This window comes from Ixodes scapularis, unplaced genomic scaffold (genome assembly GCF_016920785.2).
Source record: "Ixodes scapularis isolate PalLabHiFi unplaced genomic scaffold, ASM1692078v2 PGA_scaffold4__175_contigs__length_147842914, whole genome shotgun sequence".
In the NCBI taxonomy this organism is placed as follows: domain Eukaryota; kingdom Metazoa; phylum Arthropoda; class Arachnida; order Ixodida; family Ixodidae; genus Ixodes; species Ixodes scapularis.
This window is the reverse complement of record NW_024609879.1, coordinates 77,595,829-77,622,844: the sequence shown is the minus strand read 5'-3', so window position 1 is coordinate 77,622,844 and position 27,016 is coordinate 77,595,829. Positions and strand designations below refer to the sequence as shown.

Sequence of the window (27,016 nt, the reverse complement as noted above, 5' to 3'; positions counted from 1 at the left end):
ATGGCATATGTGCTATACTAATGGCGGCCTTTTGTTTACTGAAGAAGGAAGAAGTTGAGGATGCTCCTAAGCAGATGATTCGAGGCCTATACATTCTTGACGTTAGCGCGACGTGAACCAGGAATTGGATGCAAGATTTGCGTAAGCATTCATTTCTAACTCTGGCCCAGTAAATCTGTCAGAGCACAAACTCAGCTTCAAAGCCCCTTGTTGCATAAAATTTTATCAAAGTGTCTATGTGGGCTGGCGCTTCGTTTTGACTGGTTTCATCTTTTTCGCCATCGACACTGAAAGAGATTGGGAACGAACTGTACAGTGAAGCGCGCATTCTCCTTTACTGTCGACTTGCGAAAGTGACGGTGCCCCATAAAATACTGCAGACCACCAGTTCATTGCCGCCATTGGAACGGTAAATGTTAAACTGACATTTCAGTCACCAGATGGCACTGAATTCCGGAAAGGGTCTATTCGGAACATGAGGAAGACGAAAACATTAAAAACCCTAAAGTTAAAAGTTAATTTTTTTTTTTTTTTATGAGAAACGAGCGAAAACATCTAGAAATACTGATAAATAAAAAAGGTAAAAGAGCAAATTATTATACACGAAAGGAAATGGTGGCCATGATTAAAGTAACAGTGAAAAAAAATTTAAAAAGAAAGAGAAAGAGGGAGGTAAGGCAAATTTAAGAAATTTTTAAGGAAATTATTTTATGTACTTTAATACTTTTGTGACAGTCACCGATGGAGCAATGATGCAAGCGTCTCCTTTGGTGCGTGCTGGAGTGCTTCCAGATGGAGTGGTCGTAAGTATAGGGTAGGTCGTGCTCACCACACGGCATTACGCACGCCCTATTCACCGCAACGGCCGCCTCCTAAATAGAGGCACTTCGAATGACGGGATGCAGGGATGCGAACCGCGGTGAGTGTAGGGGGGTAATGCTCATGGAAACAGCGTCTAAGACCAGTTACGTAACTGAGGTAATCTAAAAATGTTTCTTTGAAATAAGGTAAACCCAAGCAAATATTAAGATATTAGGGTTTTACAAGCTAAACTAAGGCAGGTCAAATTGCACGCCCGAGACGAAAAAAATCGCGGGTGTATTTTGATTAATTGGCGTGTAGTTATGCTGGCGTGCAACCGCAATCTCAGATTGGCCTCCGTAAGATTGCGGGCTCGTATTCAAAAACAAAATAGGGATTCACAAGCCAGGGCGTTGGCTCAAAGCCACTGAGGCGTTTTTGTGTTCTGTGCTTTTTTTTAATATCATTGACACTTAAAATTCACCGAGGTGGTTGTGAAACAAAATGTAGTCGAAGTATTCCGGCAAACAGTTCGATTGCGAGAATAATTTCTGGAATTGATACAAAACATTTAATTGCTTTTGCATACTTGGAAAAATCCCAACTGGCGGAATCCCTTTCATGGTGCCCATTTCATTTGGATTGCGTCAAGCGTCAGGCATGTATATCGACGAAGAGTGGAACTCTCGCGAAAGCAGCTGGGGCGCACGCGCAACCTCGCGCTTGTGGTTCTGACATATCTGGCTCGCTCACTGCGGACATCCAGGCTACAGTGAACTAGAGGAGGGGTATTCACTGCTGTGAAGCAGCGGGCGTGGAGAGGTCAAGAACGTACGAAGCAGCGCTGCAGTACCACGGGCTGGAGGATCCAAGCGTTCGGAAGGCCTTCGGCGAGCAGGTTTGTCTTGGCGGTTTGGCACTGCGAACTGGTTCCCGTTCAGATCGTTCAGATCGTCAGCGCTTGTGTGTCCTGCATGTTCCTTTTCTCTGTCCTTGTCTTTGTGTGCGCTGTTCTGTTCATCATGTCATCATACCAACTCGCCCAACTTACTACACTTCAGATCGTTTTCTCGGATTTTCGTCGATTATGTCGATTGAAGTACAATGCCGAATCGCCTACCACGACAACGACGACGACGAAGACGACAATGACGACGCCAATAGTACAGCAAATGCTATGCGAAGCATGCGCTAACAGCCCATAGATTGGTGGCGCCCTCACGTGCCGACGACAAGATGTGAGGCAGCCGTGAGCGCTCGTTGAGCTCACTTCTCCTCTAGTTCAGTTTATCCAGGCATCTGACACCTTAACAGCTGGCGCGTTTTCTGTATTTCACGTAACGTTACAAGCGGCACACGACTGCAAATGCGCATCAAGCTATTCTTGAACACGCGTAGCCATCTGTGTTTTATATTAGGAAACTGACACTTGCCATAACTGAGTGGGAAATGCTTGAGGACTAATAATATTCCTCAAGTGTAAGATATCGATATTGAAGTTCTCGAGAATCTAATATCGAAGGATGATTCGTAATTTATTTTCTCCTTTTTTTGATTAGTGGACATGATTCCGTATTTAAACAAGATAAAATAATACCATTTAATACAGTATTTTATCTTCTTAATTTACATTCTCTGTACGGTTCATTGCTTATTTTGTGGTTCATTATATTCAACCAACCGTTTACGTAAATTATTTGGACGATATGATATTATAACTCGAAAATTGATTTCTTTTTTAAATATTAGAGGCTGTGATCTGTTAGAAGTTGAATAATAAACTAACAGCTAAAAAATAATTTAAAAACGGAGAACTTAAATTATCTTTGAAAAACAGTTCTTTAATCAGACATCTTTATAACTGTATGATACACAGAATAAAATTATAAACCGGCAAAATGGATCAAAACATCATGCACGGCGAGTTGTGCGCCTTAAGAAGATCTTTGCGTTTTTGTTTTTTTATGTCCTTACTAAGGACAGGGTAATGGTGACACTCATGTCAAGTGAAGCTATGCATTTATGATCGCATTTTTGGTGCCCAGTAAAAACGTGGACAGAGTAATTCAAATCGAAAAGTGCGTGTTCCGTGCCTAGCTTCAATGATTCAATACTTTCAAAGCGGTCGTGGAAGAATATTCGGGTGGGAATGTTCCTCACTTTACTCAACCTTATACGGAGAGCAAGTCGTCTGCTTCTTGCGCAGGAGTTGCGGTGACGTCAGAACAGCACCGAGCACTGACTGGCTTTGACTGAAAGGAGAGTGGATGTATTTCAATGCAAGATGCCTTGAGGTCTACCTACTATGTTTGTCAATCAGCCAATAAGAGCTTGGAGTTCCGACATCATTGTAAACAAGAAGCAGAAGAAGGTGCACTCCGCTTTGACGCTAGTGGGACCCAAATATACACGCACGCAACGACACTGACCAAGAAGCTTCATTGTTGGCTGATGATTTCAATGATAAACGAGGACGTCGTTTTAGTCTCTCGATTGGGCAAAAATTTGACGAAATTGCGGGGGTCGCATTGTTGGCGTTGTCAATATTGCAATCTCTTGGATTTTGTCATCAAGATTTGGGAACCCCGGGGCGAAGATATTAAAACAAGAAACAAACATTGGGGTGTGTACGTTTATACAGCCTTAGTCTGCCTCAGTGGGCTCCTTATCGCCCAGCTGTAGGTGAGAAATTTATACTTCGTTTCAGCTTGAGTCCAGACGCAGCCTATGCTACAACGGCGAGCATGTGAACCTGAAGAGTGCTTGCATTGCACGAGCACGTGTGCTTAATGGGGACGCTGAAAGCCAGGAGCTCGCTCTTGTAGTTCCGCTACGCTCACAATTCAAGTAAAACGGAGTAGGGCCAGTGCAGTACAACCGCCAGCCTGGGAACTTTAACGTGCACCACGCAGTAATGATACACGACCGCACGCCGGTACGATGCTCATCCAGATCGAAACAGGCCGGGGTGGGGATTGTACCCAGGATCCTGGGTTCTGCAGCTTTCATTCCACCTGCTCCGTGCTCGTGTGCGCTAGCCTACTCGGCCACCGATCCCCTCGAAAATATTTAAATGCGACACACTTAGTGGTTATGAGTACCGTGTGAGCATTCGATTTGGCCTCGGGAGAATCAACGCCTCGGCATGCATTCGGGTAGTGACTCGTGCTCATACCGCCGCGATGACCGAAATAGCCCGACACTTCAAAATGTGCGGAAATCAGATAGTAACCTCTGCTTCACCAATTCCAGAGCGTAGCTGTGATAAACATTGGCGGCTCACAATTGGCTCTAGATCACGGGCCACTTGTAAAAGCTAATTGTTTTCCTTGCTTTATTTTCAAGTAAAAAAAAAAAGTAAAATGTGGTTTTATTTGTAAACAAAACGTTAGATAGTTACACTTATTCAGACGGGGGTCCCAAAGTTAAAAACAAAAAAAAAACTGTCGAAGGGTGCTCTTCAACAGATCGAACTTCCACTGTGCGAGGAGAAAAAAAGAAACGAAACTGCGCTTCATGGGTTGTGGGTACCGAGGGGTTCACTGAGAGGACATATCTTTGAATCACCCCTGTAAGCAAAAATACTTTTGCGATGATCTTAACTTGCACTACGAAGGCTATGAATGACACCGCGCAATTCGATTCGCTCGATTTTACAGTCGTCGACATCTTGAGGAATAAACGCAGGTCATGGTGAGTCCCGGGCTTCATATTGTGGCTCCGCTGCCGATGCGTTTGCGGCATCAGTGCCGAACGACAAATGACGAAGAAAGAAACGGAGCACAAGAAGCCATACCCTTCGTTTCTTAACCTGTCGGGGACTGTACGGCGAGCAAGCATTCTAAAAAACGCCTTTGGCGAATTGAAAGAAAAAAGGATGTGCGATTACCGGGTAGCCAAGCTCGCGCCTTCATTGCTCGAGACATAGCCTCCTCTATCGGCGACGTGCACGATCGAAAGCGTCGCTGTCCGAATGCTGACTATTACGTCGGCAAAGGATTTCTCATCGAGAGAAATAAAAGGAATGTAGAACCTTCAATTTCGACGGTGTTGGCAGTGTTGGTTTCAGAGCGCTACGATTTCAAGCTTCCACCATGCTCATTACAAACACCATCGAACTCGTTGTTCGCAAGTGAATGACGTCACGAGAGGTATCCATACGAGGGCGCCACCAAGACATCTCGCCGCTAATACTGCGAAGCCTGGGAGATCGCCAAGAGATGCGGCCACCGAAATGGAAAAGGTGGAGCGGTAAACAACGAATGAGAGGACAGCCACGTGAATGGTGCTCCGCTGCGGCGAGACGCCGAAACATACATGTCCCGAATGAACAAGGGTCTTTGGGGTCCTTGCCGCTGCAAAAGCTGTGCGCTGACGTCCGGTCTTCGGGCACATCGCATTTTTGGGGTTTTTGACCGGGCCGACACCCGGTAGCTCACAAAACCGGAGCTCCGCGAGGCGTTGAGCCAGTTCAGCTAGTTGTTCCGAGCTTCCTCTTTTGCCAGGATCCTGGCATTGTTTGCAGCGGTTTGGTGTATCGTGTTCCGCAAAAAAGTTAACTCAGAGACGTTTCATAGAGTTCATGCAATCGAGTCTACAACAACTTCCAATGTATAGTGGTAAAATTCCAGGGTGCCGAAGCGATCTTCAGAGCTTCAAATGTAAGCGAGCTGGGAAAATGGGCTGTTCGCGTTTTATTTCAAAACAACAAACGTAGCCTCAATAAAAAAAAATAAAATAACCTTTGCAGGGTTGTAAATTTGGTACCTCTTGTGTGAGTGATCCCTCGCTATTTATTGTTCGGTCTCCACTTATCAAGGTCTCTCTGACACTACCATCTAACCACAGTTATTGAAGCATTTCCCAAAGACATATTCGTAATGGAAATCGGCATATCAGTGGGATGCCCGCTTTGGGAAATAAGTAAGCAAATCCAAGGGTACTGGACCTGTTGAATAATTCTAACATTTATTGTGAAATGCTTAATATTCTAAAATTTCCTTCGTCTCATCATCCAGATTTTTGAAAGAAAGAAAAAAAAAACTAGTAATCACGCAAAATTGATTAACGCAAGAACAAACTTCGTGTCATTTCTATAGGTTGGCTAGCTTGAATATTTGGGCAGTCCTAAAACATTTAGGTGTGATATGTAACCCTGAGGAACAATTTTATTTGCGTTAAGTTAATTCCTATTGCTTATTCGATATGCGTGAATTGATTTAAAAAAAAAAAAAAACTAAATTATAATGTGAACGGTGCTTTTTGTGCATAAAAGCAAAAACCATACTCGGCATTAACTATATAACGCTACGTTGTCTACGCTAGCGTAGCTTCTGCAATGGACCAACTTTGTCAAAGCTACTTGCGTAAGCGCTTGGCTTCGTTTGGCACATCTCCTCGGCGTGTGCGGAAAAGATTCAAGTCGAAGCCACGTGCTTTCCCAGCAGTGCGGTGCTGCAGCCTTGTGTAATATGTGCTAGCTTTGACAATGTAGCACAAAATATTGGCGCGTGATGTAACTAGAGTTTGAGTCAGGTATGCCATATATAACGGAAATATTTTTTCACCCCTACTAATTTGTTAAAAAAAAACGTTTTTTTTTTTTTTTTTTTTTTAGAACGACTTGTGCTGCATCCTTATTCTCGGGTCCAACGCCCAGATATGCAACTACTTAAGCAGGGAACACATGAGTGACAAAAGGGGCGCCGCGCGACAGTTTCCATGGCATCTTGTGCGCACACTCTGACGTGGCGGCTTGGCCTAGTTTCACGTCACAGCGTCCTGGGCTGTTGCTATGGGAATCACCGCGCGGCGGCCGCTTTTGCCGCTCATTTGTTCCCTGCTTTAGTCTTTGTCCAGTTGTTGATACCGTACGACTAAGCCTACTCCTCTAGCTCTTGCACTGCTATTGACATCACTCACTTATGTTATAGTGGTCAACACCGCTGGACCCGCTGAGACGGAAAAAATGCTCTATGAAGGGGCTGGTGGCAGTCACTTTGACGGTCGGCCTCCTGACACGTAAGTGCGTCGGTAAAACAACGGAGGCTTTAAAAGTATGACGCATTGTCGACGTACTCATTAGGGGTGTGCGAATAGTGATTTTTGAAACCGAATCAAATACGATTTGAAAAATTGTGGCACCGAATCGAATATGAATACGAATCGAATAATTTTCTAATAGTTTTCAAATAGTAAGCAAATGAGCTACTAAAGAAAAGCAAGGAGAATATAAAATATTTTTTATTGTTCCAAAATGTTTATTAAATTATTGTAAAAACGCGACTAGACGATAAGGGCTGGAGTTCAACAATATATAAATAAATAGAGAAAAAAGCTATTCAAATATTAGACTGCTAAACTTAATATCACGGTTCACGCGGATGCTGAACATAAAGTCACAGTTCGCTTGAGTCCGGTACATTCTGAAGCATTGTACTTAGTGGGAACTTTACATTTTCTTTTTATTCCTTGTTGTATCAGATGTCCTTGAATCGAGGATGAAGGAAGGTGGCAAGGGCGTGATGTGTATGTGTGCTTACGTCCATGAACCTTGTTTTCACTGATCTGAGGAGATTCTGGGAAAACGCATTGTCTTGTTCCACTTTCGCCATCAAAAAGCAACATCTTCATACACTCAAAGAGTGGAACAACCATGGAAAGTGTTGGGAAAGACTCGTCGCAAGCAGCTGTTGTGGCTTCTTCAATTGGTTGCATGGGAGCGGCCGAAAAACTTTCACACTCTACTGCACTTTCTCTTCGAACAACTTCCCGCTTCTTCCATTTTTCTTTCGCTCATAGAGAGTGGCGGTACCGCCGCTCTCTCCACGACACGCTTTCCAAAAGCGTGCGCGAGCAGTCTCGCGCGAAAGCGGTCCCTAAAGGATGAACCGTATGTAGGCGATTTAGTGAGCGACGATCGAGCGACAGCGACGAGAGTCAGCTGCAAGCGACGGAGATTTTTCACTGCCGCTCGACGCGTCGCTCTGTGTTTGGATTTCTGGGAAACGTCCTCATCGCCTTGGTCGCTTGCTCACGCTACTTTCATGCCGCTTGCCTCATCGCGCGAATGACCGAGCGACAGCGAAGCGAGTCAACGTCGCCTGTCTCGTCTCTCGGCAAATCGATAACCTGCGGGCTATGCTTAACACGGTGGTCCCTAATGGAGGCAACGGTAACGTACGTATAGAGAGAAACTGCTGTTGCCGATGACGATAATCATTGCCTAGGAAAGAGGGTATGTATTTCCATCTGGCGGGCACGTATGGCAGGCGTGCGGGCGCGTTGTGGGACGCCTGTGAAGGGAATCTCGCGTCGCGACACCGTAACGACTATTCGAAAATTATTCGAAAATATTCGAAACTTTTGAAAATGATTATTCGATTTGATTAACAAATCGAAAAGGGTAATATTCGATTCGTTATTCGAAAACGGCGAATATTCGCACACCCCTAGTACTCAGGCAATGCGAAAAATATCGAAATTCCCGAGAAAACTTTTTTTTTTTTTTAATTTTTAACCGCCCTCAACGTGGGCGCAAAAGGCATATAAATGTCACTTGCTAAACACATTGTTAATATGGTCATAGCTCCTTGCTATTTCGCGGTGTAAGAGAAAAATGCAAATTCTGCGACGAAAGGGCTGGTTCTATTCAGCTAAAATGATTGCGGTGTATATGAAAGTTCACTTTGCACAGCTCATAATTAGAAAATGCAGGACATCTCTATCGAACAAAAATCGAAGTCGCTGACGATTTTTGTCAGCGACTTCGATTTTGTAGCAAAAATATGCACAGTCATGTTTTTTTTTTTTTTTTTTTTTTTTTTTTATAAAAGGGGTAGTGCAAGTTATGCTCCCATGGCAGGATGTGTGTTAGATCGAGGTTTCTTGTTAGAAGCTAAGATCTGCATTCCTGACTGATTTCTCTTTTCCACGTTCCCTATGTCGCTCCTTAAAACTTCCTTGTTTTATTTTCTCTTGCACATTGATTTCATTCACATTTTATGTGATATTCCTCTCTAGAAGTAAAGTACTAAACAAATATATGTAAAATATATATATATATATACATATATATATATATATATATATATATATATATATATATATATATATATATATATATATATATATATATATATATATATATATATATATATATATATATATATATATATATATATATATATATATATATTGCGGTACAGTCAAATGCTAGAAGCTTTTTTCGTGTGACCAAACGTATTAACTATAAGTGGGTTTGAAGGGCACAGAACTCAGTAGTGACTTGATTTTGCAATAACTTTTGAAGGAAGAAATAAGAAACTAGACAACCATAGTTAACTGATTTTTACCACGAATAGGTTTTCTGCATTACTATGTCATTTTACTTATATCGTCATCAGCAGATGGTTGCCCTCTCCTGGCCGTCTGTCATTCTCTTTGTCAGACTAGTGACCCAAGAGTGTATGTGGTAGATCCCCATTCCCATCATTCCCGGGTTAACCTTTGGTGCCTATGGTTCTCGAACATGGCCAAATATCAGCCATCCACAAATCGTTCATAAAATAATACACTTTTTTTATAAAATTTTTTTTCCGACATCTGACGGCGTCCCTACACCTGATGGCATCACTTCAGAATTATGTTCAGACTGTTCATGACGTTGCGATTTAATTACAAGCAAATATTTTCCCGCTTCGAGTTTATTTATTATTTTAAGTTGATTTATATAATGTTAACCCAATTAGCTGTAAGATATGGATGAAAAAAAAAACACTTCGGAACATTAACAGATTGTTTCAGTACAGTGGACAAAAAAAAAAAAACTTTTAGATCCTTTAGATTAAGCTTTTAAGTATATATTTAAAGTGCGGCCATCAGGTATTCTTTGCTCAAGCTGCACTTCGTAGCTCGAACTGAGATATTTCGGGTCCTCTGTTTAGGGCCACAATGGGCTGCTATATATTACATTTATTTCTAAATACTTAACGTATGTGTAATAATTTGTAATGAACACGTTGCTCTCTCAGTAAAGGCACTTTTGTTTTATTATCTTTTCAGTGATTACGACAGGAGTCACCTATCCTTCGAGAAACGTGATATGTGCGTGCCAATCTGGTGAGCTGGAATCCTATTCACCTCCTCTCTGAACTTCTTTTTATCCAGTATTAAAAATAAATTCAATTGAAATTATTTTTTTTTGGCATCAAGGGCTTCCCATCAGATGATGCGTTACATGAGGTGAATTATAAATCACATAAAAGAATAATATCATACCACAGTAAAAAAAAATAATACAAAAAGTAAACCAGGATTTTAGTCGATTAAGGTACGGTCAGTAAAGTGGAAATAACAAAAGTGACAAAAGTGCTAACTGAAACCAAAAACTACTTAGCCAAGTCTCGTTACAATAATTAAGTAAAATACAAGTAAGGGCTAGCAGCTATATGATTGTTTATATTGGTGTTTAAATGAAGTGCCATTTAGATTGGTTACGATATGGTCAGGTATCTTGTTCAAGACATTGATGGAATGTGCTGAAGGTAAAAAAATAAACAAACGTGTTATTGCTGAATTGAAATGGTTTTATTGTGCATTGGTTATCTAACCTGGGTGATGTGAAATTAAGGCTGTGGTACCATGGCGGTAATCTTGAAGAAGTTATTAGTTGAACCACATAGGGCGGCGTTGCCTGTCCGTGTGAACGAATGGTGTGGAACGCCGCGAGCCAATTTCGAGCTATCCTTTTTTGGCACTTTTACCTTGAGTTTTATTCTCCGCTATTACGCACCTCCTCTCATTCGTTCGTCTGCAAGCGCGACTCGCGTACGTTCATTATTGAGAGCATGGTTGAGAGCACAATGTCCCGGATAATCCTCAAATTGTGCCCTAGAAGAGACACCCTGCGCTTCCTTCCCTCACCACTCTCTCTGCTTGCACGCACTCCCCATTGGTAATTATTCTTTTTTTTTTGTTTTATCGCGATAGATTTATAGTTTTTTGAGACTACTGAAAATTTAGTATTTTCTTTGAACCTGCTCATCGTAGTGCAGTATTACATTCTGACAAAAAATTGTGCTATGGTTTGCCACATAAGACGGAGTGGCTACAGTCTTTTCTTTTTTTTTTTTTTTTGTCTAGAGTGCAAGAATGATTTCCCTTTGGTTCAAAAGGGCCGAAAGAATGGTAGGGTCGGAAGAACAAATTGTTTAAGTACCCGAATTATGATAAAACACAGCAGTGAGAAAAATAACGCAAATGCAAAAAGAAATCACCTAGGCAGAATAAAAATGAAAGTCTACAGTCTTATTTCGCGTGTTATGCCAGAACGATTTCCCTCGGCTCCAAGAAAGTAAAACAAAAAAAAAAGTAGGATCGGAAGAAAAACAACGATTTCAGCAACCGAATTATGATGAAACACGCCTGTAAGGAAAACTACACAAATGTAAAAGACATACTTGGAAATATTGGAACGATAGTGTAGACCATTCCAGTATTTCCAAGTCCTCAACCGAGCGTGCGATGTACTGAACCCAGCACGGGCATGCCCATTCAGGAAGTGAGCAAATTATGCGCCATACGAACGAACACTAAGAACGGAACCGGCTAGGAGCCATTTGTTTTGGAAAGGTCTATAAACTGAAGTGATTGGTGTGGTGCAAGGCAGTAAATAGCCAGGCGCAAGGAAATCTTTTTTTCCCCTTTTTTAAAGGGGAGGGGGGTTGCTTTAGGTTAGCCGGAGTACGCGCTCCAGTGCGAGCTCCTTTGCTCCAATGGGACATGAGTGCACGCAGAGCAAAGCGATAAAACCAGGAGCGACCGCGTGCTCGACAGCCTGTTTTTCCAGCGAATTTTATGTTGCAAAAGTGATATTGGCACTTTTTTTTAATTTTACATATGTTAGGTTTTGGGTTCGGACATGACATCGAACGCCGTTTGATCGAAAGCAGTTTCGTCGAAAACCGTTCTATCAAATCCATTTCATCGAAAGCCAATTCAGATAATGCCGTTTCATTGAATACCCTTCTCTTGTAGGACGAGAGCATCCCACTCTTATGAATAATTCGTAATCACTGCGAAAACGTGCCCATTGTAGAAAACAGAATTTTTTTGTCTATCGGGAAGAAAGTGAGGTAATGCACAAATTATTCTAATATTTTTTATTCATAATTGAATATTTCTGTTATTCACATGGCTGCTAAAATTGGGAACACTCCTGACACCCTTTTGAACTTAGGTACTGTTTACAGAACCCGCTCATGAGTCAGTGACGTGTCTCTGTGCCGCATCAAACAGCCTAGAGTCAAAAAGATGTGTCGCTCGAGTTGTTTTGAGTTCGTAATCCACAGAACTGTGCCCCGCCTGCTGCTCGACCTTATTTAGTGCAAACGAAGGCCTTCTTCTGGGATAGACCAAAACACGATATAACAGACAACTAAAAAAAATGCAGATGTTGCGGCGCAGCCTCACCAGAAAGAATATCTTCACGCGGAAACAAATAAACACGATTAATTAAACAAAGCGCGTGATGAATCATCACGCAGTTAATGAATCTAACTGAAATTTGTAGTAATTAATAGTAAATCGATGTCTAGGAAATAGCGAGTGAATATCCTTCCGCGAAGTCAGTTCTTGTATGGCAAATATCTGATATAGTAAAAATAAATGTGAAGAAAAGGCATCGTCACTTCCGATGCACAGTCTTCTTCTCTACGAATGTCAAATTCGTAACATAGCACTCCAATAGTAGACCCTGCCCCGATGTACTAATAGCATCTTCGATCAACTCGCACCGGAATCGCCCTGAAACCAGCACAATGCACAGCGCTCCTCGGTCGTGCAGCGCGATGTCGGTGCAACATCGAGGACAAACTGCGCCGCGCCGGTGCACCGCGGCGAGCTCCACCGCTCCACCAGCTCCACCTTGCGTCACTTCGCGTTTTGTTCGTTTATTTTGCGTAGGTCAGCGCACGGTGCCCGTCTGCTGTCAATTTCTTCTATCTCTTTACTCGCGGATTTGACGGTCCCACAGAAATAAACATCGTGGACGTGATTGTCGATGGGGTCACGAAGCGGGAGACAATTCCACATGTATATGTTGGCCGTCATTATTAGTTCCAAGAAAACGAAACACCAGATAATAGCCGTACCTCGCTGTCATCGAAACGCCTCGCGCCGCTTTCCACGAAGTTCGTGCTTTGCGGGCGTTCCTTGCCACCGCAGCAATCGCCAGTAATCGCGGCGATGGTGAGAAGCTCGTCGTCTCGCCGTCAGAAGACCCAAGCAAATCATCTAGTGCAGCTGCGAGGCGTGTTCGTTTTTGCAAGATCGCCATCTCGATAGTGTGCACGTCTGCTACTCCCGCCATCTTCTCGATTCCCGCTCCTGGCCGCAATGCCTGATGGGACTGCCCCCCGGCGCACCGCCGATTTTCTTGGTGCGCGTTGGGGCAACGAAAAGCCGCACCGGGAGGGTGCGCTTCGTTGATCGAGTTTGTCCGGTGCGCACCGGTGCACTTGATCGAAGATAAAGGGGCGCACCTCAGTGCCCCGGTGCGCACCGGTGCGGATGATCGAGGATGCTATAAGAAACCATGTTCTGCCGAAAACGTACATTATCACAGGCGCTTAGTGTGTTAGCTTTAAGTATTAGAGAAAAATATCTTATACCGAAAGGAAAATAAGCTCGTACTGTATAGAATGATATACCACATAGTTTTAGGGAGTGCGAACATGACACAACCGCGTTTCATAGATATATAAAATGTGTCATATTTCATGGCCGCCGTGGTACCGCGGCCTTCTGTGTAAAAACTCTATCTGGTTATTTGTTTATGTTCTTCTAAAATATGAAAGTTTATTTTAGCTTGTATAGCGTAGATACTAGCTTTGGGTGTGTAATTATTGCACATGAAGCGACCTGCTTTGTTCTGACCCGATTTTAGAATAAAAATTAAATAATTTTTACTTCGGTTTCAAATAGTGCTTGCGCAGTCTATTGGGTGACGTTTAATACTTTGTACACGACGAGTTTTGTTTCGAAGAGAGCAAAATATACGTTTCCTCTTAGGAAACAGAGTGTTTTTAGCGCTTTATAAGTTATTTGTTGTATGTACTCGTTCAATGTTAGTGTGTCTGTCAAATGAATGCCAATCTACTCTATAATGATGCTAGTTCCAGTTGTGATAGTACTGTGTACTTTGCATCTGTTTTGAGCGAGGATTGAGTTGCATTTTCTTGTGTTAATAAGGGAGCACAATGAAGATATAGCATCCCGACCGTATGTTTTGATCATTGTGTGCAGCGATTTTCCTGTAAATATCGCAGTCATCTACGAAAAGTCTCATTACGGCTTATGTAACAGAAAAAAGGTCACTTATATAGGTTACAAATAGTAAAGGCCTGAGGACACTCCCCTGGGTGACACCGGATGCAACAGTAGTCAAACGTAATGTTGTTTTATTTATTTTTACTGTTTCCATACTGTGTATGTAAAAAGAAGATATCCAATTTAAAACTCATGGAGAGATTTGTAGTTCAGAGAGTTTATAAAGAATGTGAGGTTGTGGAACCGTGTCAAATTTTTTGGCAAAATCAATAAAGACGATATCAGTTTGAGCTGTAAGGTGAGTATTAAAATGGAGGTCTGTTACGAATTCGGAGCAGTTGAGTACTACAAAAGCGAACTTTTAAATGTGCATGTTGGTTAGCAGACAAGATTTTGCAGGCTTAAGATGGGATATGATATGAGCATACAAAACATGCTCTTTGAGTTTGCATGACACACTGGTGAGCGAGATCTGCGGAAAGTTTGTGAGATCGGAATGGTCATATCTTTTGAAAGGGGGTGTTACTTAGGCATATGGCCAATCAACTGAGACCTAGCCCCAATTAAGGATTCTTAAAACATTTTATTAAGAATATTGTATGCAAAATAAGATTTTAAGTATTTTAGCACCAATTTTTTCTTCAGCATGTGCACTGTTTGCAAGGGAAGTTTTCAATAGTTCTAGGTATGCTATTGCAAAGAAACAAATTGGATAGCAAGGTGGCTAATATTTCGAATGAGATGACTGAGCAACAATACGGCTCATCAATGTGTAACTCAACTGCTTCTTTTTCATTCCACTTTTATTTTCATTATACAATGAATCGATCGCAGTACCCGCTAAAAGGATATTTTTAAGCGAGATTAAAATCCAAGAGCATTTTGTTTCACTTGAACAGATATAACCCACTTGGACGTTCCACATTCTCTTTCTTTACGTGTTTCCAGTTCACTATTTTCAATGGTTTATTTAAGTCAACCAAGCTTACTTCCACTGAAATTGTTTATACCAAATAAAAATTACTAAAACATACATGCGAGCACATCCAAGAACTGTTTGTTTTCTATTTATCCAACACCAATCTACCGTACTCAGGTTCGGGGGTTATAGGACTGTGACGAATACTAAGTTAGCATAGACAATAAAAACTACAATATTTTTGGAAGGCTTGCTTGAAAGAGAAAGCGCCGAAACATACGCTGACTTTGGATACAGGTACAATTTAAACCACGCGTATTAAACTTTGCATCGAGAAATGCTATCCTTCATACCACTTTATATATCCTATCGCCGCTTAAGCTGCGACACGCTGGAGAGAATCAAACCACGCCAAAGCTAGGTCGTCACGGGGCTTAGCATATTTTTGGGGTTTAGTGGCACAGACTAATTCAACCACGCGCAGTAATTAAACCACTGTGGCTCTGCGTTTTGTTTCTATTGTCCGTGATTTGTTTAGCCATAGCCTCCTCTATACTCACAAAGCCTGGCAGTTCGACGATACAGTGATAAAGTGCCCGGTCACAGAATTGGAGCGCGAAGATCTGGTAACACAGAGCATCAAAGAGCCATTTCTCGGTAAACCAGGACGCCAGCGCACAGCTCTTGCAGCGGCGAGGTCCTGAAACACACTTGTTCGCTCGGGAGAAGCGTGTTTTGGCGTCTCGCCGCAGCGGCGCACCAATCACGTGGCTCTTCTCTCTTCCGTTGTCTGCCGCTCCCCCTTTTCCATTTCGGCGGCCGCTTCTCGTGGCGATCTGCCATGCTTTCTCAGCATATAGGAGGCTAGGGTTTAGACAATGCTAGCAAACCCACAAAAAACTGCTAACATGACGATGCCCTTTTGGCGCTGCTTTTTTGGCTGCATCGAAATGTGTGGACAGCGATCAGACTAAAGGCTCTTTTATACTCCGACATTGAGGGCATTGAACGCAGCGTAGCGCAGAACACGCGTGTTTCATTGGCCGGCTAGCAGTAACTCGACATGTGCGACAAATCAGTGTCTCTGTCCGCAGCGCTACTCGGCGTTTGCTACGTTCTATGTTCGGGTGTAACAGAGCCTTTAGTGTGACACGGAGTATGTTCGCAATTCCAACGCCCTATTGATGGCGGGGTGGTAGTTCCAAGATGGCGGAAGAGACGGGGATAAATTCGCCAGGATTTCCCGTGAGCCCTCTCGCTGACGCTGGTCAGTAGGCTGAAAACATTGTATTTTTCTGCAGATGCAAAGCGGACAGGGAAGTATCATATAACAGGCGACGGGAATGTTGATGCCTGCACGTTAGAAAACGAACATGTTGATATGTAAAACTTGCGAAATCCTCAACTTGCAAAGCTTTGTGGAGGCCGAGCGGGGTTCGCGCACCGGCCACGTCACTGTGTGTTCAAAAAGTATTTTTAGAGTAATGAAAATATCGGAGTTTTTGCGCTTTGCCTGGTCATCAGTGCTCTAGATTCTAGAAAGTCAGCAGCGCATTGTGAACGCCAAGCTTCGGAAGAGCAGCGTTCACAGTAGTGATGTCTTCTTTTCACAGGCTCCCATCTCGCTGCTCATCCATCGCGGTTTAAGTGCAGAATTGCAACCGTACGTTTCAACATTGCAACCGGAAGCTCGTGCTGCGCCTTTGAAGCGCAATTTCCAGCATGCGCCAGGAGCGTTTCCGTGCTCACGTTAGCCATGCGGTAACGCTATGCTAAGACTGCTGGTTAACGTCATTGGCGTATTTAGGTTTTTTTTTTTATTTCTCTATTAAAAACAAATATTTAAATATAGCGTGCATTTGTGTACCATGTTATTGGCAACGTTGCGACCCGCCTCGCCAAAAACTGTCGTTCTAAGCTCTTGTCTCGAACGGCTGGCTAACACAGACGTGCTTAAAATGCTTCAAATATTCCTTTATTCCCCTTGGAACATATGCTTGGAACATGTGATCATATTGACGACGCGAGATTTATTTTAAATTCTTTGCGCAGTCTATGACGTCACTGAATTGTCATACATTTTTCCACCTCAACAAGATGGTCATACACTGGTTTTCCCGTAAAATAAAGTTTTTGGCACGCGTGTCCTGACAAGCCTCTTTAAAAAATCATATCTTTGTTTTCAGGGCGCTTTAAAACGCGAACTCATTACATATGCCTACAACTCGACATATGGTTTTGCTTCAGGTTTATTTCTACTTAGGGTAAAGAATAGACTCTTCGTAGGCCGTACGTCACAGCTCAACATTAGTAGCCGGAGAGTTTTCCGTTACATTGAGCACGAATTGAGCTGGCGTCCACAAGACGAGAAATCCGCAGCGCAGGCGAAATACGAAAAGTTTCTAATAAATTTAGACATCCAGGTGCCTTTGTGCAGCGCTGTTTCGAAGCGGAACACAAGAATTCATATTTTAACGCGCTTGCTTTTTTCGTTGAAAGTGCTCCGCGCACAAACACACCGACCAGACCCATGCGGTAATAGCAGCACTAAGGCGCAAAGGCCGACTATCCCTGCCACCGCCTCAGCGCCGCTGTCCCCGCTCCTCTGGCTTTTCGTGCGTCCGCGAGAGGGCGAGCGGCGGACTAGAGTTGCCAATAGCGACATAGCTCTCCTTCCTTTGTGAGCACCCCTCTCTCCTTCTTACCTACTTTGTTGAATATATTTCTAACAATCTCATTGTGCCTAACTACTTTAGCTTTCGGGGTCGATTTACGAGTTCCCTCTTCTGGAATGTATCAAAGGAAGAGAGTGACATAAAAAAGAGGGAAGGAGTACTCAGCAGTGTGCTTTTCAATATGAAGGAACAGAACAAGCTCCTGGGTATAGGAGGGCGGAGTAGAGGGAAGGCGCCGTTGAGGAAGCGGGCATAAGTTGAAACTAAAACCTGCGCCTCTGGATTCACAACCTTTCACCTTCTGGTTCCTCTTCGCAGGAGAAAACGCCATTTTAACCGACAGAGACCTGTACGAACTCACCAAGTCTGGTAGGAATTTCTTCTTCCTCGAGACTGCTGGCTCGACCTGCCTAAACAGTCGACAGTCGTGCAGCATTGAATCCGCCGCGCGACAGAACCCTGAATTCACCATATTCTTGCTTACCCTTTGGGGTACACGGCGCTGCAGGTACGCATTCATGTTTGCGTCTTACTGTTCGTACTTTGTTCGTGTCCGGGTAAATTATTGAATGTTTCGGTAGATAGGGCCAATAATAAAAACTAGATCGAAACTATAAATCGGTGAGTACTTCTCACTGGCCCAGGCCACGAAATGATGTCATTGTCAAGATGTATGATGGAAAACAGCTCATTCAAATATATGACACTCAGCAGCTGCAATGGACCTTTTTCGAGAAGTCTGTTGCTCACAGGCAAGCCCTGCTCAGGCAGAGGTGGAAGCTAAAGCTACAGTTGAAGTCCAAAAGGGGAGTTCCGCGCCTTTCTTGCCGCCTCCGCGTGACGAGTCGGCGAAGAGGCAGGAAAGGAAGCGCAACCACCCGTCAGGTCGCCAACCGTAGTTCCAGCTTTCGCCACTTTGTGTGATATATATGTCAAAATGGTTCATTCAAAAGGTTCGCCGTTTATACCTCGGAATGGAAGGAGATGCGCGATTTCGTTTTGGATGCCATGAGATAATCGACGTCGAAATGAGGCGATTTGGAGCAGTCGCCTAGCGACCGAGCCACTAAGTCGAGTCTGAAAAGTGACGCGTCGAGCTTACTTAGATCGGGCATTCCAGCATTTTGGTACGAGGTTCACGGAAGCGCTACCAGGAGCCCCTTCCTAGCAATCGTCATGACAAAGTGACGCCACTCTTAAATTCTTCTTTAGAGACGAGAGTTCTCGCGCTTTTTCTGTGTCAATTTAAGCATTAAAAATAACCAGTTAAGGGGGGGTATCTGAAGATAAATTTACTTGCGCAAAATGTCTAGCGTCTGAGGATGACTACCTCCTAAACTAAAAGTGCATTCAAATTTATACAACCATTATTTAAAAGTAAATTTAAAATTTCTATTTAATTTGCTAACCAATAATGCTGGGCATTACACCATATAACACCCACGTTTTTTTTTCATTCACTGAACCAAAAATATGCATCGTGTCTTTAATTTTAAAAACTCCAATGCATGTAACAGTACAAAACTTAGCTGGCTGTACGGAATCTGGCATGATGATGAATATAGAAAAAACGCGATAGAAATAAGGAAGCTTGTGCGAATAAAAGGGTAGATTACGTACCTTTTACGTCCGGGGACCGGTACTCAAAGGGGAATCTGATGCCCGTCCCACCGCGCGGCCGACGGCTACCAGCGAGGGCGGTCGCCGCGCCGGGTTCAGCCAACGCCATGCCAACAACGATGATCCCGGTATCCAACAGCGTTTATTGAGTACCAGGGGTCCCTAACAAGATACTGGTGTCAAGAGAGCCGTGAACACAGTGTACCCGCAGCGCCCGCCGATCTGAGAGTCAAAGGGGTATTTGCGAGCGGAGTCATCGCCGATTGGCCGAGCTCACGCCGCTACCGGTCGTTGCAGGAGTTCTGAGCCAGGGCTCTCGGCAGACGGACGTCCACTAGGGGGAGGGGACGCCGACTCTTAGAGCCAGGGAAATCGCTAGCATCGAATCATCGCCGGTCGGACGAGCTCGTACGCCGCGACTCGACCCGTCGCCCGGTGTCCGATCCAGGACTCCTCGACCACACGGCCGTCCACTCGGAGGGCAGGCCCGACGCTCTCCCGCGGGATCTTCCTGGTCCGCCCGAAACGGGAGACGCGCGAAGAAGTGCTAGAGAGTAGGTCAGCGTGGTGACGTACTCTCCCCGACACGATACGAAGCGACCGGGCTCGAAGCCGTCTCGGCTTCGCCCGTAACGTCCGCGGCTCACGCCTTCTCGGGGGAGGGAAACCAGTGGCTTCCACAAGCACTACGCCCACTGCGAATTCTGGGTTTGATCAGTTAGTACGTTTTCAGTGCTTTTTTACTATATAATGCGTAAGCATCTCTGTATACTTGTAAATACTTTGTGTTCAAAAGAACTTTCAGTTAATAAGGCAGTAAGTTGGTGAGTTGGTTGAACATCTTCAACAACGTTAAACATCTTATGTTAATAGTATCTACTTTTTTACTTCAGTGAAATAAATTACGACTGTCGCATCTCACCACATAACCCATCCAATCACAGTGTCAAATGTAAGAAATTGCTTGTACCACCTATGAATTGTACCTTCACCGAAGTGGACAATATATTGTACCACCTATGAATTGTACCTTCACCGAAGTGGACAATATATTTCTGCAAGGAATGTATAGCATAAAAATTCATTAAATGCAAAAAAAAAAAATATTTTTTTTTTAACTTACGTGCAAATTATTGCGGGAAATTAATTTTACAAGAGCGATGTATTATCCCGGGTTTACTGTGTCTTATTTGTATCTACCTGAAACCAGGTACTTAGACCATCTTAAGAGCCTGCGGAACTTCAGACTGGCCAGGATAGACGTCAACAGTCTCGTGAACGACACACCGCTCAACGGATGGTACCACAGTGACGCCTGGATTGTGAGTCCCTTCCGGACTAACCACTTCAGTGACGCATTGCGGCTTCTCGTGCTTTGGAAGTACGGTGGTGTCTACGCCGACTTGGACACGCTCGTTCTCAAGAGCGTGGCCAATCTGCAGAATAGTGTCTCCAGAGAACGCTTCCCTCTAATTGGAAACAGCATGATGTCCTTCCAGAAGGGGCATCCTTTCCTCCTTGCATGTCTTCAGGAATTTGCAATCAATTACAAGTAAGTGATCCCATTCTGTGTCGGTACTCGGTAGAACCACAATAGGCCGCCATTTTCTGGGGGTCCGGTTGACGTTCAAAGTTTGCTAGGGCTGTTTGATGCTCCCATACTGATGGCTGTTCCAAGTGTTCCCTTCGAACACAGGGTGACCACTCTAGTACTTTAAGTTTTGTTGCAAAGTTTCAATAGCTATCGTTTTCCGGTCACCGCTTACCCGCAGATCGAATGACGCTGCTATGCCTTGTCGAACCTGTCGAACTCCCCAAAAGCACCTAAATTAAGTACTGATTTTGACTGATACAATACTTTTTAGTATATGATTAGAGAAATGGGGTTTTAACATCAATTCATTTTTTGTTAACGACTCATTAACTTCGTGAGTATCGGCAACTTTGAAAGAAATATCGCTAGTGCTGATGCTTTTAGCAAGTCATGGCGGAAATGTAAAAAACAGACTATGCTAACTATCTTTGTGATTATGCCGATGTTGTATAACTTACTTCCTGGAATATTAGAACAGAGTGTACACGTATTTTCCATCGGGCGCATTCCAGCTAATTGTAATGGGGCTCGGTTAAAAAAATTAGGCTCGTTAGCAATTAAAATAGTGTCATCATTAACGAGTAAAACAAATGCGCATAGTCTCGCATAACACTTCGGTCATGTAACACAATATAAGTCCGATTATATTGGAAAATATTTCTTGATAACAAATTGAGTCAGAGCGCCAGACGAAATATGCTGGTATAGAACAATCAAATCTCCCTTACTTTGAATGTAAAAACTAGGCGGAAAAACACAACACTAAGATTTCCAACAGGCAACAGCTATGTTTTGCATGGGTGAATTTAGTGTAAAAAAATAATACAGATACTAGCGAACGCCAATGCATGTATCCAGAGTTTGTCACATATGTTAAGGTTAACGGTTTCTCATGCAGACTATGAAAGGAGAACTATTGGCTGCACACCAGAAATATCGGTATACGGAGTTATATTAAAACCTTGATTGTGTGTTCGTATTTATTTGTATGCAACGGATGCTTAGACTTCAATAAGGTATTTGATAAGGTTAATCATAGGAAGCTGTTAAAAAAATTATATTTCAGCAAGTGCTCAGGTTGTTCGGTGGATCGAGGCATTCTTGCCTTATCACCGGCACTTTGTAAGTATTTAAGGACTTAATTCTGAGGAATGTGATGTGAACTTTGGTGTTTTCAAACGATAGATCATGGGCATTTTCTGTTTTCAATTTTGTTTGAACGATCTCATAGAATATTCACCTGTCGCAGATAGATTTTGTGCTGACGACGGCATTATTTACACTGATCATGATCAACTTATGCTAAAAGAATATTCAACTAAGAGCAACAACTGGCTTCCTAAATAGAAAATGTCGTTCAACCAAGATAACACAGTATACATGACCGTGATGGTCATGCATACTGTGCTATCTTGGTTTAACGAAAGCTCAGAAAATCGGTGTTCACGTTGGAGTTGAGTGTGTTGAGCCGAGTATCAGAGTATAGGCGCCTTGCACTCACCCTAACTTCAAACCTAAGGTGAATATCAGACGTAATACTATACCTGGGAAAGCTAATAAGAAATAGGGTACAATAGACACTGGCTTAAATACGCTACGTCAGAAAGAAAAATCACGGTCTACAAGATGCTAATACGCCCAGCACTAAAATATGCCTGTGAAGTCTACGACTGATCGGGATGTTAAATATATAGTCTCAAATTTGGAGCGAGTGAAACATCGTGCGTTACGTTTCATTCAAACTTTTTCTTATCAAAGACTAGGCATGGCACAACATCTTTAAACAAAGCAAATTTACCCAACCTTCAGATAAAAGTGAAGCAGCGCTGACTGATTTTTTACAGCATGATTAATGACCTGTTTCTGTAATTAGAGGCTTGTGCCTATCTCAGGTACTATATTCACAAAACACTGTATCAATTATTTTTGGAAGTCATTCGGTAACCCACAAATACCTTTGCTCGTGACTATTGGCTAATCTTACTTGATTACATTTTTCAGTATCTCGTACTCATTCTCTCAAATACATTTTTCAATCTATAAAAAAAAATGCTCCCTAAAATATTTTTTTTACAGAAATATAAAAAAACTCACCTCAATACAAAGTTAAACTGATCGCAGACTTGAAGCGGAACTTACCGAAAATTCAGAGAGAACAAGCCAGGGCCAAAAGCGCATACTCAAAATGCCAACCAAAAAAAATAAAAAAATAGAAGGAAATGAAGAAGAAAAAAAAAAAAAAACACCCGTACGAAACTAATTTTTTAATGCTCAACTTTAGTACAGTAAGAACCGGCGATAGCCCAACCCTTTGAAGAGCATAACGATTGCACCATGGATAGAAGCAAGCTACGAGCAGGATGAGCTCTCAAACTGCGAGTAACAAGTCTTCCCAAAGTTGTACACCTTTTTTAGGGGGTTCCTGGAGCTTAGTATAAAAAATTGGAAAAAGATTGACAACCGCGAGAAAGACAGTAGTGCATACTTGTGTACATATGTGCCTTTATATTTTAAGTTTACCAGTTTTTGAATGCCGCGTTTGGGGTACCGGCACCGTACTTGAAGAAGGAGCGGCAAGATAAATCAGCCCTTCTTTTTATTCAGTCAATATTTTGTGTATAATATAAAATTTCTTTCATGTTAACTCCGTGTATAGTGATGCGCGGAGCTTAGTAAAACGTTGCGTTCAAGGTGTTCAGTATAAAACCCCCAGAAGATATGATCATTAGCTGAGTGATTAGAGGTAGAGTTAACCTATTTTTCCTCATTCGCCTAAAAATAACTTATCGTGTACCAGTGATGTATACTCCTTGTACTAGGGCTGCGTAAATTGGCACTACGAATTTACCTTGTGTACTTCTGTTGCTTGTGCATAAAGCATTCAAGTTTCACTGAAGTCAATGCAAATTACGCAATGCGAAGTACCTTTAAAAGTAATTGAAGTACATTTCAAAGTATTTCAGCTCTACTCAAGTTATTTTGCAGGGAAAGTGTATTGAGTAGTACCCTAAATATATTACGGAGCAGTTAAAACTTAAAAAGTAAACATTAGAAAGAAGTCTGTCTGGTTGGGGAAATAATTAGCAAAATATGACGACCAACTAAACCCTAAATAAGAGGCCCAACGTTTCGAAACCCGTTCGGCTTCTTCAGGGGCCACTATGGAGGAAAGGAGCCGTAATCTTTTTTTTCCTCTATGACGGAGGCGAATGTGCACGATCCCATCTTCTTACCCTTTGACCGTTTTTTCAAGGCGCATAGTCGAGCCCGTTCACATCCACAGATGGCATTGCGCCAAGAGACCTATTGATGTTTGTTGGCGTGGTCTGAATGTGCTAAGATTCAAGGAAGAGCCTCCGGCGAGGATTATTTTCGATGTCCAGGATGCGCGTGTTTAGAAAGTCAAAGCGGTGGTCATTTTTTTCCCAGTGTTCAGCAACCGCGCTGTGCTCTTGACCAAAGTTGCGCACATCAGCCTTCTCACTTCTGTTCAGTACCTTGTCCAACACTGGTTGTAGAAAAGCAAATTTATAGATAAAAAAGTGTGGCATTATAGTTCGTGGCAAACAGACCAGGTGTGTGAAATATAAGTTTTCTAAACATTGATTTAAATAATATCTATCTTTGAAGACAGCGCAAAAATGAAAAAAAAAAATACAACAAAACTTTCAGCGCACGTAGTGGCTGTGAAAGCCAGGAGGAATTTGCTACCCTGGCGTCAAACATTTTGATCAGTGGCACTTGAATTTGTCAACTGCTTTTTTTTGTTCACTTTTAATATTATGCAATGGATTTAGTGCATTAGTGTGAGCATTTTGCCAGGTTTTTTTTTTGCTTGTCGTATAACCGCTACTTCTATTTCAGTCCTGTGTAGGGCCGATAGTAATTAAAATTGATATAAAATGCGACAAAGTGCAATCAGGAAAAGAAAGAATGTAACATACGTAAAACACGGTGTCACTGTCGTGCATCTGTCTTCACACACCCGGGTCTCGGTAGCAATGATTAATATTTTCGTCTAGATTAGGGCACAATAAAAAAATTATAGTGGCGTGTTTTTTTTCCACAGCATTGAACCCTGAAGTAATACCACGTATACTCTAACTAATTGCGCGCATCGCTCTCAAAGCCACAGACGGAAGAAATGGAAAAGTAGTGTTTGGAAAACATTTTGAACGAGGGACTCATATTCGAAGGGGTGAAAAGCAGCGGAAGGATACACAAAAAAGAGTACGGGTAAGAGGGGAGTTTCACCCTCCCCTCTTCTGTAACTGCTTGATCTACCGTCTTGCCAATTTAATTTTGGTAGCGCTGACCAGAGTCAATGGTAGGTAATAAGATAGAGTATATAACACAAGGCCTGCCCTCCTGCCATCCTCCCAGACATCGTCAATAGTTTATCCACGTAAGGCCGCCTGGCGGACTTCAGCGTCGCCGCCAACGCGACTTGAGTCGCCGTCTGCTGGCGCCGTTGACGCCAGCAGACGGCATCACCAAGGCGCCGGCGTCTTCCGATTTCCGGCATACTTTCGTGTAGCTTCAGCATGCTTGCCTCTTGGGGGAGGGGAGGGGGTCGGAAACTTCCTGATAACGGCGTAATGTGCAAGTGTTGCCATCTATAGGTGGTACTGGCTCAAGCTCCCGTTTGCTATCCCTAACCCCATCGACTACACGCTGCCGTTTCATGACCCAGGCAGGAGCTCAGCCCAAATTCTGCTCTTGTGCAAGTAGCAAAAATGGCCTTCGCATCATATTCAATATGCCCTTCCCGAAGTTCTGTCTGATCTGTTTGATCGTTATAAGCAGCTGAGGTATGGCAACCGTGTCGCAGAAATGGCGGCCCTCTGACGAAGGCTGACAAATAAGTTAAAATTGCGGCCAAGGAAACAATGTGAGGCTTTTATATTCAAGTTATGAGCGTCAATTACGACATAATAAATAGGCACAAAATCTGCATAAACGTTCATTTCGGGCTCGAATTGAATTAACATGTTCCACACAATCGTCTCTAATGTCTTTTGGCGTTCACCATTTTATGAAGAGGTTTATTTGTTATGGGTCGCCCTACAGAATGTTTTTAGTTCTGTCCCCATGAAAACAAAAAGAATTTGAGAAAGAACTGCATAGTTAAGAACACATTCTTATCTGCAGTTCACTCTAAAAAGTGACGCTGCCCGATGGAATAAGACAAGTTTATCACCACCACACGTTAAACCGCTACTTTCAGTCACCAGATGACACTCATTTTTGGAAACGGTTTGTTTATTCGGCGTAACTATTTGAACGCGGTATAATCATATCGCTTACTAAAATAGCTCGTAAAGAAAATTATTTCGATTGCATTCCGGGGTTGTATAAGTGCCGGCATATCTGCGAGTGCTTTCGCGGGTGCATGGCGCAGAGTCGGCTGCTTATCAAATTGTTTATTGCTTAATTATTTGTTCACAAAATGCATGTTAATATCCATACTCATCTCAAGTTTCTGCTTATTATTACGCCATACAAAACTTACATAGACTATAATATATATATATATATATATTTTTTTTTTTTTTTTTTTTTTGTCATAGCTTCCGAGACATCCTTAGATTTTACTTTATTTCTCACCATCAACAGGCCGAGACGATGGGCTTACAACGGACCACGGCTGCTGGAACGAGTCCTGAAGACGTGGTGTCCCAAAGAGCCCGTGATGCAGCAGCCGTACGTCGACTGTGCTGACGTCAGCATCCTACCCGGCGAAGCTTTCTATCCAGTGTCCTACACGGAGTGGAAGCTTCCATTTCAAGCGTCGGAAGCGAGTCATGTCGCGATGCTGCTTTCCAACAGTTACGCCATTCACCTTTGGAATGCGCTTAGCAAAATCACAAGAATCGAAGAGGGGTCGGCCTACGACGTTCTTCAGAAAAATGCCTGCTCTACAACCTATGAACTCTCCCTTTCAAAATAATATTAATAAAGTGAAAGTGAAATCGATAACACATTCAGCTGCCATCGGCGCAGTTTAGCATCACACGTCCCGTGTCTTTAGTGCCATGAGCACGCTGTGTAACAGAAATGCACGCAGTCGTTTCTTGT

At 42.9% G+C, this 27,016-nt stretch overlaps 1 protein-coding gene across 1 annotated transcript; it reads left to right on the top strand.

Annotated features, from left to right (window-relative positions):
- Window positions 1–1,888: 1,888 nt before the first annotated feature.
- Window positions 1,889–26,888, top strand: LOC120845935 (lactosylceramide 4-alpha-galactosyltransferase). Its single transcript, XM_042293612.1, has 6 exons — window positions 1,889–1,969; window positions 6,735–6,822; window positions 9,865–9,921; window positions 18,043–18,232; window positions 20,555–20,896; window positions 26,555–26,888. Exons 1-6 carry the CDS (start codon window positions 1,889–1,891, stop codon window positions 26,886–26,888), a joined length of 1,092 nt encoding a protein of 363 aa, XP_042149546.1.
- The last annotated feature ends 128 nt before the right edge of the window (window positions 26,889–27,016 follow it).